Below are 18,432 nucleotides of genomic sequence, written 5' to 3' on the forward strand. Positions count from 1 at the left end.
AGACATGTAAGACAAAAACAAAATATATCAACAAAAAAGTCACACTTTTTTTTCTCTTTTGGCCATCGTTTTTATATAATTTACAAATCTACTCTAGTCACCTCTGACCTTCTTTAAGACATGCTGTCATTGCTGTTGCCACGGCGACAGTCCTCAATACACACCAAAGGAGACCGTCAAATTAATTACCATTTATTGCTAAATTTAGATTAAAGATCACTTTCTTTTGAAACACTTTCATAAACAATTCCACTTTTCTTTTCTTTTTTTCAACCCATAAATCGACGGTGAGTATTAACGCTAATATTTGTGAGAGCACAGAACTTTGTGTTTTCCGTTTCCGAGTATAAAATTGTTGTTGTTTTTTCCTTTAGTGTCGATAAAAGAGGGTGGATGACCAGAGAAGGTGAACGTTGTGGTGTACTCAGGACCCTAGCAGTGTCACAGAGCTGTGTTTAGCGTTAAATCCTTTAGACCAATAAAGGGGAGGAGGAAGAAGTTACAGCAACGTGGTGTTGAAGCAAAACCATCGGCGTGATTGATTTTTTTTTTGTCATTCTTTTTGCGTTTCTTTTTCGTTTTCCAAGCGTTTTAATAAAGGAAGCATTTCAAGAGGGGATGGGGGGTTTGGGGAGGGGAGGGAAGGGGCACGGGATTCGTCTCGTCTATAACGGGTTTTTCAAAAGGAAACAACACACAGCATGTTAAAAAACAAAACAAAAGTGAACATAAAACCAACTGAAAAGTTTAAAAAGTATGGTTAGGGGCGGGGCGTGGGTGAGGAGTGAGGAGTGAGGGGTCATGGTGGTGGTGGTGGGGGTTCGATGGTGGGGTGGGTGGGGGAGTCAACAAATAAAAATGCAGCAACACACACACGCAATGTTTCTCTGAGAACAACAAGCACAACAAGCACGACATCAACGACAACATCAACAACAACAGAGTGTATATATTCCATGTGGGAGAAGTAAAAGTTGGAATCAGCCCGCTCCCGAGCGAGGCGTAGGGTCTGCTTAGGTCCAGTCTGGTGGAGGGAGGGGGGAGGAGGAGGAGGAGGAGGAGGAGGAGGAGGAGGAGGAGGGGGCTGTACCTGCAAGCCCACGCGATGCACCGGCCAGACCTAAGGAACCTTGAGGTAGATCTCTGGTCACACTGACCTCAAGAGAGAAAACAACACACAAACTAACTAGCGAGCTAACTGACAAACCTCTCCCGAACCGGCCCGTTCTGGAAAGATTCTTCGCTCAAATTATTTTTTGTAACGTCGGTTGTCGCTTGACAAGATAAAAACTAATAAAAGTTAGAAGAAAAGATGCAGAGAATCATTTTTTTTCTTCCTCTGGCGTCTCCTTGTGTGTTTTTATGCCTTTCGCGTTGGGATTCTTGGATGTATTGCTTTTGTACTCTCGCAGTGGTTATTAATACCAGGAGATCGGGGGTGGGGTTTTGGACATTTCCGTAAACACACGATGTGACGGATGGATTTGAGTATGATTCTAGCATAAGCTAGTTGTAAGCTAGCATTGGAAAGAGAGTTTGTATTATGGGATTTAATGTGACATGAAGAAGGCACCTTTTCCAATTTTTTAAATCCTAGATTTCCTAATAAAAATGGTTATCTGCATTAGCTGTTCGTGTCGTTGGAAAATATTTTGACTATGCAAAGCTACTTCATGACAACTGAAACAAATAAAGAAAAAAAAACGTAGTTAAGCAAATTATAAAACTTAAAACTTGAGTGCAAGCAGAGTGTTCAATACCTCACAAATAAAACTCACTAAAAATCATTTAAAAAAAATGTCCTTCACATAAAAAAAAGAAAATATTTTCATGCATTTTTTTGAAAGATCACATCACACACGAGGAAGTCCTATTGAATACGTTTGGGAAGGAAATAAAATGTACATGTGGTCTCTTATCAAAATAAACCTTTGCTTTTAACTCTCGGCTGTCATCTTGTTGAGTCTGTTTAGGATGTTGGGGGTCTCCGTTCTGAAAGAGTGTTCTGATTGGACACTTCCTGTGTCACTCAAAGTCAGAAGGGGGGGGGCGGGGGAAGGAGCCTGGCGGAGCTGTCAACCAATCAGCAGCCGGCAGGCATCCACCCATTGTATCTCAGGGCGTCGTCTGACACTGAAAACACACAAACACACACACAGTCAGAGGAATTGAAGAACCACTTACATCAACATAAGGTTAACAATACCTTAAACACTGAGTTATCTAACGCATCACCGCCCTCATAATCAACACCACCATCATCACCATCGCCACCACCACCATCAACATCATTACCATCATCACCACCGCCCCATCATTCCCTCATCCTCATACTCATTGTGATGTCCAATCAAACGTCCTGGTGTTGGACGGTGAGCGATGGTCATGTGACGCGGAGAGCGTACCTGTGTTTACTTGCTGTGTTGACTGTAGGGGGAGGAGTTATTGGAGGAGCTCACTGGCTGCTGTGAGCCGTTGTCCTGACGGAAAACAAACAAACAAACAAACGTTAATGACGGCGTTTCATCGCCACGGCAACTGAGTCTTAAGTTTGTTCATCAATTCGCCGGCAACTGGCATCATGACGTATCGTTTATCGTCATGGTGACTGAATGAAGGACTGTTCGTTCCCATGGCGTCCAACTGTAGGCCTATTCATTACTAAGGTGCAAAGATTTTCATGTGTAAAATAAAATAGCAACGCAATCAAGGTCTATATCTGGTTACAATTGTAAACGGTTTTACACTGATTTAAAACACATTCATTTATCCTAATAAAAGGACTCAAAATGACAAATCAACATCAATAAGAAAGTGTTAGATATACATATTTATTTGGTAATATATTTTATATTCCTATCCTAATTTATAGGTTGGTAGGTCTGTGAGTTTACTGGCTGGAATTATGAATGATGGATATGGGGGAAAGCCCAGTGCATGCTGGGATATTGAGTCCAACTCACGGGTACAGGCTGCATGGCTGCGTACTGGGGCATGTAGGCTCCAGGGACACCAGCATTAGCAGGAACATACTGCAAAACAATCACAACAAACACAAAATATTACAAATTGAATAGTTTTGAGCTCTACTGTGCATCTATCTGTCCCGGATTTTTCCTGATTTCAGCATGTGGAAAAGCTTCCAAATACATCACTGCAAAGGGTATAAACTCCATTTCCCAGAATCCTCTCACCGTTCCACTGTTGCCCAATGACAAGTGGCCCATCTGCTGTGCGAGCAGCGCTGAGGGGTGCAGTGGCACGGAAGGGTCCACAGGGGGCGACATCACGGCAGCCTGCGGTAGAGAACACAGCGGCTGGTTAGGGATTTCACGTAAATGCTTTCCAAATTAAAACCCAAACCAAACAGTGTTGCCAGATTGGGCGGTTTACTACCCAATTGGGCTACTTTTGCATTAGACTGGAAATTTATCCTTGGGCCGGAACATACAATTTGGGACGGTTTTGAATTGATCATTATAATTTATTTTACAAATGTCAATCATTACCAATAGAGATGAGGTTGAGTTGACGTTTCGATTTAATCCAATATGTCACTATTTAGGGGTGGGAGATGGGCACCTGTCCAATAGTAACTGGGGGCGAGGGAGGGCCATCAGACCTCTCCCTCTGCCCGTATGCTCATGTCGAGAGAGAACTACTGGTAGTGCTTGAAATGCTAATAACCTTTTACTGTCAGTTTACTGCCCTCAATGTCATCATTTGTGGGTCCGACACCATATGACATCCCAGGGGGATTTCTCATGGTTTTCCTCTTTTGATTGTCAACAGGTTCTGCCTCTGTTTCTGTTTTTTGGGAGTTATAGGCGGCACACATTTTGTCTCTCTGGGTATAAAACGCGTTTAAAACCTGTCTAGGCCCTTTGTCCAGGCCCACGGCTCAGTAGGGAATCACATAACCCTCCTTTGAACTTAAAGACCGTGTCGATAATAGCAATAATTGATGATATAAACACACCTGAGACCTACCAACGTATTGTTAAGTACAGACCATGTGTAATAAATATTTATATATTAATAATATAATGAAAATATATATATATTCTGTTAATATTAATATATTAATAAATGTGTTCATATCCAGATCTTCTTTTAAACAATTATATATGTATATATATAGAAAATGATATTTGTATATAGGCCTATATATATAAATTATATATATATATATGTATATATATATTAAACATGATTTGAACAAAAAATACGTAGAGTAAAATACTTTCTTCTACATCAGCTGTTTGCTTACAGGAGAGTTTGGTTCTGCTCTCATTAGATACGAATCTGGACTGTATCATTCTCGTTTACAGGGAGGGGGAGGGAGGAACGAGTACAGATACTTGGAATATTCCATCACTTAACCAGTCATAAGACTGTCTCTCTGACCCAGGCACTTCCTGCTGCCAACAAGAGGCGATGTGTGTGAGACAAGGAGAGATATAGTGTGTGTGTGTGCGGCGTGTGTGTGTTTGTGCGTGAGAAAGAGAGAGAGCGAGAGAGAGAGAGAGAGAGCGAGAGAGGAAGAGAGAGATATAAATACAAAAAGGAAGTAGGAAAGAGACAGAGACGCCTTGTATGTTTGTGTTTGTGTGACAGAGAGATTAAAAGAGAAAGAAGGAAAGAGAGACCGCTGTTTAGTGTGTCTGTGTGTGTGTGAAAGAGAGACGGAGAGAGGCAAAGAGATAGTTAGAAATAAATAATGAAAGAGGGACTGCGATCTATAGTGTAATAGAGAGCGAGAAAGAAAGAATGGAAGAGACATGTTTCATGTGGGAGAGAGAGAGATAAAGGATATATTAGATATTGAGGTGTGCAGTGTGAGGTATGAAGGCTTGGATGTCTTGGACAGAAAAGTGTTTAGTAGCTCAAAGTAAATAGTGGTGTTTCAGCCCAGAGGTCAGAGGTCATGTCTGTCGTCTCCTTACCGGGTGCTGAATGATGTAGGACGGATGGGCAGTCCACGAGTGATTCTGCACCTGAGAGAGAGCCAGAGAGACGTACAGTGAGATACAGAGAGATAAAGTTACAGAGATGGATAAATTGATACAGAAAATACAGAGATAGAGATACAGCGAGAGATAGATACAGAGATAGTTACAGCGAAATATAGAAATAGAGAGATACAGAGAAAGATAGAGACACAGAGATATAGAGACAGATGGAGGCTTTAAGATAGAGATATATACAGAGAAAGGTAGAGATACAGTGAGGATAGAAATAGAGAGATAGCGATATAGAGATAGAAAACCAGGGAGATACTGAGATAAATAAAGGGACAGATAGAGAGAGATAGAGAGAGGTTGTAGAGATAGTAGAGTTATAGAGAGATACAGAAAGGCTGAAGAAAAGGTGGAGAAAGATTAAGGGAGAGAGACAGAGTGTACACCGTATACTGAGTGAGAGAGGATCATATTGGTCATGTGACCCAGGGTGTCCGACGGCTCTGCTACCTGATAGGCTGAGAGGGGGGCCATGTAGTGTGACATAGCGGGCTGGGCTGCCATCATCCGATTGGTCAGCTGGTACGGAGAGGGATAGAACCTAGGAACACATAAGATTGCGGTTAGCTTGTTAGTGCAGTGGTGAGAGGGTTTGATTTCCAGATGGAGAGTTCTGAGGTCGAAGTCCAGTCTCTGCACTCTTTATCATACAGAAGACTTCCTTCATTCATGGCATTATTCTAGTGTTCATTCATGTCACTTTGGTTTAAAGCTTCAGCCAAATGACTTTGTAGCAGTGAATAGTACAGCTCCATGCAGTTGGGACCGCCTTCCTCAGCAATTATGTCACAAGTTATTCTCAAGTCTTTCATAAATATAAGTTGTCTAAGATTAAAAAAATTGACCATGTTATAAAAAAAATAGGATCTTTTATATGAATCAAATCATTGTTGTGAAAGGGCCGATGTGCAACTTTTGCTCTGTCGTTACAGGCCTTCTGCCCCTCCTGTCTTTCAAGGCTGCAGGTGTCACTTCCCTCCACCAGGTGTCATAAAGGAGCAGGCTCGCTGTAGTAGCACTGAATAAACGCGTAAGTCAAGTCAAGGCAAGTTTGATATATTCCTTTGTCACAGTTAATTCCCAAAGGGTCAACTTCTAGTAATCTCAGAAAATGCAGGTTCTATGTCATTTATTAAGGTCCTATACTGGCTAATGGACTCACAACTATATCCTTTATCACAATAAATGCCTTTATTACCAGAAAACCGATCAATACTCTAAGATGTTATACTATCTGATCTAGAAAAATGCCAAGTGTGTCCTTATTTAGAAAATAACACAACTGAGAGAGAAAACTGGGGTATAATGCTATTTATCTTTGTAGCATTTCAGGCATGGAAGCAGGTTAATTTAAAATCCACACAAATAAGCTTACACATACAACTTGAGGCAGAATTCCCTAATAAACCTGTGGTTGAATCGAGGCCTATCAGCGATCTAACATGCTAACGGACTGGAATGATAGCAGAGAGGTTATAGCATGTTATATACAGCTGTGCTTAGTCCACTTCTATAGAAGTGGATGTGTTAGATGTGTTAGAACGCTAGTATTTGAAAACAATATGTGCTAAACCTTCAGCCATCAGTTGGTTGAGGACACCTTGAAAACTGACTTTCAAAATAAGAGCCCAACATTTGCTTACTCATTATTATTATGCGACAAATTATGCAACAAGGACTAAAGCTTTCCAAAGTACAGACCGACCGACAGGAACTCATTTGCAGTCTAGTCTTCGGTGGAGGCTGAAGTAAATATTCAGTTCACCTGAGGTCAGAAATGTCGTCAGGTTTTGTTTTATTTCATTCTGTGGCGGTGTGACTACGTCTTGCTAACAGGTAGACTGAGGACACTGTTTGCCTAGGGCCAGGGCCTTTAGACAACAACTAGACAGCAGCACACAGTTGAACCATAACCTACCCGTTCTGCATCGCTAAAGAAGAGGGGTCGTAGGTCAACGTCATGGCACCCTGAGGAGACAACAAAAGAGAATTAATCAAAAATAATCTCTAATCACTTGCATTGTTTTTCCCCAAAATTGTTCTCCTCTTTAATTTTTTTTTGTAGATTGTATTGATTTATGGTACATTCTAGCCTACAGCGTGGTGCTTCAAGTGAAATCGAAGTTGAAAATGAACATATCCCAACATATCCCTGAGCTGATCAGGCCGGCCCAGTAAGAGAGCATTCCGTGGGTGCAGTCCATCCAAAATCCTTTCAAGATGAAAGCATGGTGGATCTGATGTACCACACGGATGAGACCACACTTAACATGACACATGAAACCTACTACTACTTCTCGTAGTGTGGTTCCATTGCAGAGGTTCTAGTAGAGGTCAGGTTCTAGACGTGAGGTTCTAGGAGCCGGTTCCAGAGCTAGGGGGTTCTAGTAGAGGTCGGGCTCTAGACATGAGGTTCTTGTAGAGGTCAGGTTCTAGACATGCGGTTCTAGGAGCCGGTTCCAGAGCTAGGGGTTCTAGTAGCTGTCCAGTTCTAGACGTGCGGTTCTAGGAGCCTGGTTCCAGAGCTAGGGGGTTCTAGTAGAGTTCGGGTTCTAGACATGAGGTTCTAGTAGGGATCAGGTTCTAGACGTGCGGTTCTATGTGGGTGGATCCAGAGCGTTGGGTTCTAGTAGGGGTCAGGTTCTAAACATGCGGTTCTAGGAGCCGGTTCCAGAGCTAGGGGGTTCTAGTAGAGGTCAGGTTCTAGACGTGCGGTTCTAGGAGCCGGTTCAAGAGCTAGGGGGTTCTAGTAGAGGTCAGGTTCTAAACGTGCGGTTCTAGGAGCCGGTTCCAGAGCTAGGGGGTTCTAGTAGAGGTCAGGTTCTAGACGTGCGGTTCTAGGAGCCGGTTCCAGAGCTAGGGGGTTCTAGTAGAGGTCAGGTTCTAGACGTGCGGTTCTAGGAGCCGGTTCAAGAGCTAGGGGGTTCTAGTAGAGGTCAGGTTCTAGACGTAAGGTTCTAGGAGCCGGTTCCAGAGCGCGGGGTCCTCACCAGTCTGTGGTCCCCGTCCCGGGTCCAGGTGCGTCCGTTGGGGACGAAGGGGCTGTGGGAGTGCTTCTTCCTCTGGCCGTCAGCGAACTTACACAGCAGGGGCTCGGAGGGAGCTGGGGGGACAGGGGAGACATCATTATAAAAACACACACACACACACACACACACACACAAACACACACACACACACACACACACACACACACACAAACACACACACAAACACACACACAAACAAACACACACACACACACACACCAGGCACCAGAGACCTTGTTTACAACAGTGTCTTCAATTTCTCGTCATCTACAAATTACAAAATGGCCGTGAGCTTGAGACGCACAGAGAGATGTTTCCTCCGTCTAACCACAACTCCCTTCTGGTTAGCAGGAGTTCAGGATCTAGTCATGGTGGACCAACTGTCGCTACAGTCCGTCAGGCATCACTCGACCGTGACTGGTCGACGTCAAGACACAATCTTTGACGGAAGCGCATCACGAGTCGCATGCTCAGCTCAATACGTAACCGACCGACGTCATCAAGTGCTGATGCATCCGAAGCACCGCCGCGCCGTGCCTACTTCATAACGACCCCCATGCCTAGCCCTGGCTGTCTCTAGTCCACGGCTCATATTAGCAGGCTGAGCCTTGGGTGAGACATTGTGCCTCATGGGCTTCTGTACTTAGGTCGAAATTCAAAAAACGATTGTAGAATTGTTACATTCCTCTTGTGTAAACCGGGCCACAGTGACTCCCAGGGTGACACCCACCCCGGGGTGACACCCACCCAAGGGCGACACCCACTCCAGGGTCTTTCCCTCCCCCGACTGTGGCTGAACTCATGCTCACCCAGGCTTCCTGCAGCGGTCTTGATGAACTTGCCGTTGAAGTGGGCGATGACGGCGTTGCACTGCTCAGTGGTGTCCATCCTGCTCAGGAGGGCGAGAGAGAGGGGGAGAGAGAGGGGGAGAGGGAGGGGGGGAGAGGTTGGACCCTGTTTTCTGTATTCATGTTGGCTCCAGGCGTCATGCTAGGCCAGCGAAGCTAAAAATTATCCTCTGACTTAATGCCTCATAATCCGGGAAAGTATTATGATTTCAAGAGATGGAAGGTTATGATTGAATGGATAGCAATCGTGATGGGACTACATATGTCTTTTTAATCCTCATGGCTGTTGTCTTAAGAGTGGGAGTTCAGATGCAGGTCATGAAGGAGCTGGTGAGGTTTAGTCGTCAGGCTAAAGGATGCTTACAGGAAGACTGGGGACACTGGGAGATCTGTGTTCAGTCACACCGGGCTACTCTGTATGCTAGGATACTCTGCGCGCTATAATGCGGTGACTAATGCTAGGCTAACCTGTATGCTAGGATACTGTACAAGTTATACTGTGGTGAGTAATGCTAGGCTACCCTCTATGCTGGGCTACTCTGCATACTAGGATATGCTGCACGTTGTACTGGGGTCAGCAATGCTAGGATACTCTGTATGCTAGCATACTCTGCACACCATACTGTCAGTATAATGCTAGGCTACCCACTATGCTAGGCTATCCTGTATGCTAGGATACTCTACACTCTATACAGGGGTCAGTAATGCTAGGCTACTCTGTATGCTAGGCTCCTCTGTATGCTAGGCTACTCTGTATGCTAGGCTACTCTGTATGCTAGGCTACTCTGTATGCTAGGCTACTCTGCCTGCTACACAGTGCTCAGTGATGCTAGGCTACTCTGCGCCAGGCTAGCAGCCGTTCACTCTGAATGGGTCGCGCCGCGGTGCCGCTGCTGACCTGGCGAAGCCGACGCCCCGGCTGTTGCCGCTGTAGTCGCGGAGGACGCGCGTGGACACCACCTGGCCCAGGGGCTGCAGCAGGGCCTCCAGCTCCTGCTCGTCCACGGACAGGGGCAGGTTGGAGATGTACAGGTTGGTGGGGTCCTGCTCCTGTTGCTGCTTAGGGGGAGAAGGAGGGAGGAGGGGGAGGTTAAGTTATTATTCGACATTATGTTTCATTGCCCACAGTCCTATTGGTATTGGAGTGTAAGTACGGAGAATGTTATATTTAACTGAAGGTTATGTAAACGGCTAGTGTTCGTGTCCTATCCCACAGTGTTGTTGCACAGCGGAGTGATCCAGTGTGAATCCTGCGTGACCGTGAGTAATACGATGCCAGTGACACAGTTGAATGAAGGTCAGTGTGTTGATTAAACATCCTTATAGTCTTCCAGGAGCACAGCGGGCTGTCCGCTTCTCCCAAAACCTCAGATGGTTTCATATTTGTACAAGTGTGTGAGGCAAACACACACACACACACACACACACACACACACACACACAAAAAGACACACGCATGCACACGTACACACCCAGCCATATGAAGACAAACACACAGCCATATCACCAACATACACCGTTGCACGCATATACACACACACAAACACACTTTCCCTCATCCCCACACGCGGCGTCTTGGCTCCTCTAAGGCCTCCTGCAAGAGCCGCAGGATGGGGATGTATCCTAGCGACCGTGGAACACAAACTGTGTTTCTACCCAGCTCTAGGCCAATGGCAGCCGCCGACAATATCCCCCACCCACCCCTCCCTCCCTCAAGAGGAGACCGGTCTACATCGGTGATTTCATAGCACGGCATAGGAACACACACACACACACACACACACACACCAGGGAGGGGACCAGGGGAGCGCGGGGTGACCAGGAGAGCTCCTCGACACGGCGCCCGGGGCGAGCCGGGTGAAATCACAGGCTTGATATAGACGCACCTCGCAGCTCCCTCGATCAATAACACACGCCACCGCCTCCCGCCCTCGGCGCCATTTTGGTTTGCCTTCGTTTAGTTTACTCTTGATTGTGTCTTATAATATGCCTGGATTTATTTTCGATGATATATCAGTAAGCACGGCTGATAATATTACATTTTGGGGTAAAGTATGATGTCGATATGGGGATCTTGAATATTATAATCATGCCTTTGAGCCTTAAATGAACATAGGAGTTCATTTAAAAAGCTAAAAGGATACATACGTGTGTGTGAACAGCTCTTAATGTAAAAAAGAAAAAAACTGTAATATCAGTTTGCATGAATAATACCAACGCTACTGTTCGATCGTTCCCCATTTATTGGGAAGGGAAAGTAAAAACCTTTTAAAACCATCAAATGTCGCATCAGGATTTTCCTTTAAATCTAAACGTACAAAAAGTGAATATTAGATATCTTGATGAAATACGAACAAAAGCAATACTGGATCCCTAGTTTATAATATCGGGCAGCATCGCCGGTGCCTCTAACGTCGGGTTGCTACCTTCATAACTAATCTGTACTAATCTAGGGGACTGTGCTAGCATAAAGGGCTGTGTGGTATGACGGGAGAGGGGGGGGGGGAGAGGGGCTGGAGGTGGGGGGAGCTGGTGTCCCATCAATGTGTAATGTCGACTGGCAGATTAGTTGGCAGAAAGGGATGTGACATCTGGTTTGGGCGGTGAATGGAAATGGGGTCAGAGGAGAGGAGCCTGTCAGCTGAGCCTGTGTGTGTGTATGCTCTCGCTGGCGCGTGTGTGTGTGTGTGTTTAACTCTGCGTGCCATACAAACTCAGCACACACAAATAAAACACACACAAAGCAAACATGCTTGCATACAATACACGGGGGCACTACCTGTATGCAAACGGACCTCAAACACACAGACATACACACAAACGCCCACATACATACAAAAGGCACACAGCTACACCGACACACGCGCACACAGAACTAGCTAGCGTTAGCGGTAGCATACGCATGCAATCTCACCTTGGCCATCTGGGCTTGGATCCCACTGGTTTTGAGAGCGTGCACGGCCTTGAGCGCCGCCGCGGGGCTATCAAAGTCTATGAAGCCGTAACCTGGGAGTGTAACAGAGCAGTGTTCATTTAAAACCCTGCTTTGAGTTAGCCATCTCTGCTAACATGCTAAGTTAGCCACACTGCATATCTGCTAATACATGCTAAGCTAGCCACACTGTCTCTTCCTATTAATGCTTAATTGGCAACAATGTTTCTGCAAATAGTGAGCCATGACTTCTCTGGTATAACATGCGGAGAAACCCAAGCTGTCTCTGCTCATGCATGCCACATTGACTCTGTTAATACATGCTAAGATAGCCACCCTGTCTCTGTTAATACATGCTAAGTACGCCATCCTGTCTCAGTAATACAGGCTTAGTTACCTATTCTAACTCCTCTTATACATGTTAAATTATCCATAATGTCTCTGCTAATATATGTCAACATAGCCATGCTGTCTCTAGCTAATACATGCTAAGTTACTTATGTTGTCTTTGCTAAAGCATGCTAATTTAGCCAGGCTATTACCGCTTTTACATTCTAAGTAAGCCATTCTGTCTCTGCTAATACATGCTATGTTAACCATGCTATCAATGCTAATATATTCTAGCTTGTCTGAAGTGTATTTTCTAATACATGCTAAGTTAGCCATGCTGTCTCTGCTAATACAGGCTAAGTTAGCCATGCTGTCTCTGCATCTGCCAATACATGCTACATTATCCAAGCTGTCTCTGCTAATAGATTCTGTAAGCCATGCTGTATCTGCTACTCCGAGCTATGTTAGCAACGCTGTTTAACTAGAGATGAAGGAACAAGAGACAGTAGGCTAGTTAGAGAGCACTGACCTTTGCATTTGTTGGTTGTCTTGTCTAAGATGGCCTTAGCTGACTGGATCTTTCCATACCTGAGAAGAAACACACATTTGATTACTACACAGTCGAGTCTATAGAAGTCTGCCCTTATCCCTGCCATTATGTAAAGAACTATAGTACCAAAGGTTTTAAATTCATCATTTGTGTTTTTTCTTTTTTATTTTTGTATTCAGGGAACCTAAAAATATGAAATTACATTTCCAAAGTACAACCATCGTAGTAACAACATATCGTTTTATAATAACTTGTACTACTGGTGGTCCCCCTTTTGTTCTCTTACTTTATACATCCCTTTCTGTGCACGGTCTATTTCCATTTAACAATATTCTCAGATGAAGTGAATGTGGACATGATAGCGTAAACCACACATCCTTCAGGCCAGCACGTGGGTGTAGCTGACGCTTCTCTGTGTAAACCGGCCAGCTTCCTATCAGAGGGATGGGTTCACACACACCTTTTCTGCAACAACTGGTATTGGCACTAGCCCACAGAAGTGCTTACATCATCATTCAGACCTGGTTGCTATGAAAAGCTCTTTCATTTCTGCTTTGTGCCGGTCGTACACCGCTGGGAAAGGGAACAAAACACGAGCCAGCGCGGCACTAACAGCTGCTGCTGCCGTTTACATGGCCGCCTTCCTCTCCCAAGCGCCTGTAATTCAGCCTAGCACTGCGCACACACGCACACGCACACTCACACACTCAGCCCTGCTAATTACAGGGCTGCTCAGCATGCTAACTAGTAGCCGCCTATGGCTCCACTACCTCCTCTCTACCTTAATTAAAATCACACACACACACACACACACACAACCCCGCTTTTATAGTGGAGGACCTTAATGAATTAAGCTCTCGCACACAGATGTTTATAGTGGTGTTATAACTGACAGAGCGATGGGGGGGGGGAGAGAGAGAAGGGGAGACAGGGAGAGCGAGAAAGAGCGGGCGATATAGACATTAGATCGTTTTCATTCCAGACTTCCCTTACATTCCACAGTAGAAAGATCCATCATAAGGAGAGATCCAGATTACAGAGTGAGAGACAGGGTGTGTGCGGATATTTATGCAAGTGAGGTGCGTGTGTATGCATGTGTGTGTGTATATATATATATATGTGTGTGTGTGTGTGTTACGAGTTTGTGTGTGTGTGTGCAAGCCTGTGTATATACACATGCCTGTATGTGTGTGTATGTTCATGTTGTTCCTATGTTGTATATATACTGCAGTTGTACGTTTGTATATTGCATGCCTGTATGTTGTATATACACTGTAGGTGTATGTCCATAACCATACGTTGTATGTAGGCTGTAGTTGTACATTGTACGTATACTGTAGGTGTATGTGTGTACGTCCACAACTGTCCGTTATATACTGTATGCGTATGTGGCACGTACTGCTGGCAGAGTTTGATGAGGTCCAAGTCGGTGGTTGCCGGGGGTAACCCCCGGATGTACAGGTTGGTTTTACTCAGCTGTTCCCAGCCGGTACTGCTGCTGTTACTGCTGCTGCTGGGGCTGGGCGGAGTCATGGGGTAAGACTACAGGAAACAGGAAGCACACAGAAAACGGTCACACACTCTACCGGTGGCTAATGCTACAGTGGGCTCCAACACAGGTCTCCTCGACGTTAGCATAGAAGGGCAACGCATTGGACGGGACAACATAAATATGTAAACTATTTTTATTCTGTAGCTGGATAAGTGTAGTATCCGCTGTCACTTTCAGGAAGTGGCGAGAGAGTTAGGTAGGATGATGACTCATGTGGATATGATGACTCAGCTGTTCGGCACTTCACTTGAAATTCAGGAAACCACATCCGTTTATTGTAAGGAGGATTACAGATACACACATTGGAGTTTAATAGCCACTTACATTCCACACAAGTGAACGCACAAAATTAGACACACCCGCATTCATTATAACACACACATGAACACACAACATTAGACACACATGACATACATCATAAGACAATCATTAAAACCCAGTATTACACAATTGACACACAATATTAGACCACATTAACACACAACTTCTGAAATATTAACACACAATATTAAACACAATAATACACAATATTAAACACAATACTACGTCATTTTATACATAATAACACATTTCATGCGGTTAAATAAAGAGTCACGAATAGAAATTGGCTCATGTGTATAAAAATGTAGAAACACACACACACACAAAGTCCTACTAGATAATCACAAATGACATTTATATCACGCACACTGTAGTCTAGTGTAGTTAACATGTGAATATGCCATCTCAATAAATGAAGGCATTGAGGTTGTTCATCCACATTGTCGACACGACAGGGCCACTTAGTCACTCAACCGATCGGCAAAATACAAACACAGCTTTTTTTGACAAGCATTTAGCCACAGCCTTGCTCCTAGCAACAGACGAGCATTAGACCAAACTACTGGTACTGTTGTAGAATCCACCAGGGAGGCCTTGTCCCATAGGTTAGTGTGAAGTGAACACGCTGGCCGGTCGAGTCACATTGTGGCGTGTGCATTGTCTATTAGTTCAATACATACAGGCAGGTCTAGTATGCAAGCCCTGAGCAAACAAAGAAGGGTCATGTTTCATTCTGTACAAATACATGTAGTATTAGTTAGGGGCGGGAAACTATTGATTTATTGGAGTATTGACATTTTTTGCTTCCCCAATACTAGTATCATCTGGTGGACTCAAATATATATTTTAAGAAAGAAAATGTAATCCAGAAACGTTATGTAATTTTAGGATGTTTTCACACCTGAGTTTGGAACATTTTGATCCAGTTAAGGAGGGAAGGTGCTATGTTCTTGCATTTTTCATTTGATTTGCGTTCCCACAGGCCTTTTCCAAACGACCCAAACGACATACACACATGTTTTACTGTTGAACGGGGTTGTTCTTCTATTGGATAGAAAATATGAGGGGAAACTCATAACGCTTCCTTGTTGGGGACAATAATAATGGAGCAACCTCCTTTGGCCTTTGTTTTAATTTTGACTGGGTGCTAGGTCGTACAAATTAAAAAAGGACAGAAGAAAGCTACGTTGGCTAGCAAATCATTTTATTCAAGGAAAAGTTCCCGTATCCCAGAGCCCCCCTACAGAGGGCACTATACTGTATTCTCCTATAATAGATTCCAATTATTTATGTCATGTCCTGTTCAGTCACATTCATATGTAAAACAATGGCAGACTTTTACAGACCTGTAGAACCCAAACCTCAACATTGTACCCATAGGTTAAAAGAAGAACTGGCACAAACAATCGTAATATCGTATCACAATTTTTATAGAATACCAATATTTACCGAATCGTAATATATATCGTATCGGCACTTAAACATCTTTGATAAATCTTTTCTTGTCAATAATATTTTTCTATGCTCTGTTCATCTTTTCCCGTTGGATATTCAGGCTTGTAATGATTATGTCTTGTACCATTTTTGTACCATTGTTGTACCATCCTGCCCACCATTTCAGGCCTCGATGGAACATAATTTGCATTATCTTCACGCCATTGGTTAAATACAATTTACCGAAGCATATCAAGTTGCAGGAGCAGGATAAAGGATTGCAACAGGATCCTGATAGTATTTTTTAACATGCATCAATGGCTGGGAACTAAAACATATACAAATAGCCCAACAAGGCTAAAGTACTGCAGATCTTAATCCTAGAACATTCTTCAATAACGCTTTACGGTTTTATTAGAAGCTCCCATCTCCCATCTTAGAAACCAGAAATATTTATGGGGGTCACTTGGGTGACTGTGTGAGTAGGTCACTACTACTAAACTTAATATAGCCCACTAACTTTCTTGCTAAACCCCATACCAACACACTGAAACACACTAATACACACACAGATACACACATTAGTACACAAACATACATAAATACACACACACACACACACACACACACACAGACACAGAGCCACACACAAACATCAATACACACACAGACACACATCAATACACAACCCCACACATCAACACACACACACACACACACACACACACACACACACACACACACACACACACACAACCCCACACATCCTAGTTAGTTCCTGGATGACGTCAACGACAGTAAAACAGTGTCAAAGCTGGAATAACGTCATGGTAAGATCCCATGCAGGAAATCATACTGACTGATTGTGTTTAATTTCACACTGCTGTCTGGCCGGGCAACGAAAATGATTAAATGTGGCCGTCTTAAACCAGGACTTGAATGACCTAAAAAACACTTACTGGCTCTTATATCAGATTATTGGATCCAGTAAAACGGATTATGTATCTTTACCCATGACAGACACGAATATCACCTGTTATAATCGAGTAACAGCCTTGAATAAAAGCAATGGGCACCACAGAACAAATAAAATAACACAATTAGTAGGCTACAGAGGGAGGTTCCTTGCCAAATTGGAAATGAAGATTGATAACCTGTGACTATGAATCTGAAAGCCAAACGTCCAACCTGTCCATGTCCATGTAATTGGGTACATGAGGCCGTTAAGCGTGGCCTATACCATTTAATAAATAACATATCGCTTAACGACGACATTAGTGGTTTTCTCTGATCTCTCTGGCATCCATGACAGGAATGGTATGGGAAGAGATGGGAAGGGGAAGTCATCTCGTCCACACATATGGTCGGATCATCCATGGCTGTTACCACCGACCAGTGTTTTCCCACACCATGAAGATGGTATAAATGAGTAGTTTTAGTGCTTTGTAGTCTTTGTCTGAGCGAGAGGGATTGCTATTTAGAGGTTATATTGCAATATCTCCTCCGTGTGAGGCAGAGAAGGGCTTTCCAATGTCATGAAAGGATTAAGTTATTTCAGCTTTTACTGCTCATCAAAAGCCCATCCTGGAAGTCTCCGAGCAAAAGAGAGCGATATAGACAGATAGGGCCCGGGTATTTCAATGTTTTGGCCTACCTGCTTTCGATTGGTAGTCTTCAACGGGTTGCCTGTATTTGCAAAGATCATCCTGGTGGTTAGTTGTGGTTTATTTTTCCTAATTAGAGCAGACACACGATACACGGACGGTTTTCCTTAATAATCCATCCCGCTAAAACATCCGCATCGTTAAAAATATACCCTCAAATCAAGCTTAAAGGAGGACCCTCCCTAATCTACATAGGCACTGACACATCTATATATCTCCAGATGAATTGAAACGATGGACCGAACCTACGGTCCCGTTCATTGATCTACGACGTCCTGCCGACGGCTCCAGAGTCCCCACCTACTACAGACCGTACCATCTCTCCGGCAAGAGGGGTGCCCGGGCTAAATACATTGTTGTCCCGGTATCAATTCGAACATATTATTGTTTTTTCAACCTGAAGAATGTAAAAATGAGCAGTTCAATCAGTCCACGGGACTGTTATAGACGAAAAATAGAGTCGTGATGTGTATTTATCGTCAAATGTATTTTGCTACACACCGAGCGCTTTACAATTACTCTGGTCCGCGCATACCAAGCATTCCTGGCGCCCCTTTCCCCCTCCCTGTTGAACCCCTCCCCCAGTCCGATACACACACACACACACACACACACACACACACACACACACACACACACACACACACACACACACACACACACACGCACGCACACACGCACGCACGCACTCACACACACACACACACACACACACACACACACAAACGCGCGCGCGCGCACGCACACACGA

The 18,432-nt window shown here is 44.1% G+C and overlaps 1 protein-coding gene across 2 annotated transcripts in view; it reads right to left on the reverse strand.

The window, feature by feature from the left end:
- The window catches only part of rbms1a (RNA binding motif, single stranded interacting protein 1a), an 18,068-nt gene extending 136 nt beyond the window's left edge, over positions 1-17,932 (reverse strand). Inside the window, exons 1-14 of one of the 2 annotated variants that reach the window (XM_079736162.1) lie at positions 17,672-17,932; positions 14,110-14,252; positions 12,690-12,748; positions 11,813-11,904; positions 9,797-9,954; positions 8,860-8,939; positions 8,012-8,124; positions 6,940-6,989; positions 5,472-5,562; positions 4,947-4,997; positions 3,195-3,296; positions 2,964-3,032; positions 2,406-2,480; positions 1-2,133 (exon numbers count right to left, since the gene is read on the reverse strand). The exon at positions 1-2,133 is cut by the window's left edge and continues 136 nt beyond it. In XM_079736162.1, coding sequence (XP_079592288.1) covers positions 2,412-2,480; positions 2,964-3,032; positions 3,195-3,296; positions 4,947-4,997; positions 5,472-5,562; positions 6,940-6,989; positions 8,012-8,124; positions 8,860-8,939; positions 9,797-9,954; positions 11,813-11,904; positions 12,690-12,748; positions 14,110-14,252; positions 17,672-17,722 — 1,128 coding nt within the window. In that variant the 5' untranslated portion in view covers positions 17,723-17,932 and the 3' untranslated portion in view covers positions 1-2,133; positions 2,406-2,411. Of the gene's footprint in view, positions 2,134-2,405; positions 2,481-2,963; positions 3,033-3,194; positions 3,297-4,946; positions 4,998-5,471; positions 5,563-6,939; positions 6,990-8,011; positions 8,125-8,859; positions 8,940-9,796; positions 9,958-11,812; positions 11,905-12,689; positions 12,749-14,109; positions 14,253-17,671 lie in introns of both variants that reach the window. The other variant, XM_079736161.1, reaches the window with a different exon arrangement.
- Between the last annotated feature and the right edge of the window lie 500 nt (positions 17,933-18,432).

This window comes from Pollachius pollachius, assembly GCF_949987615.1.
Source record: "Pollachius pollachius genome assembly, chromosome: 5".
NCBI classification, from domain to species: Eukaryota; Metazoa; Chordata; class Actinopteri; order Gadiformes; family Gadidae; genus Pollachius; species Pollachius pollachius.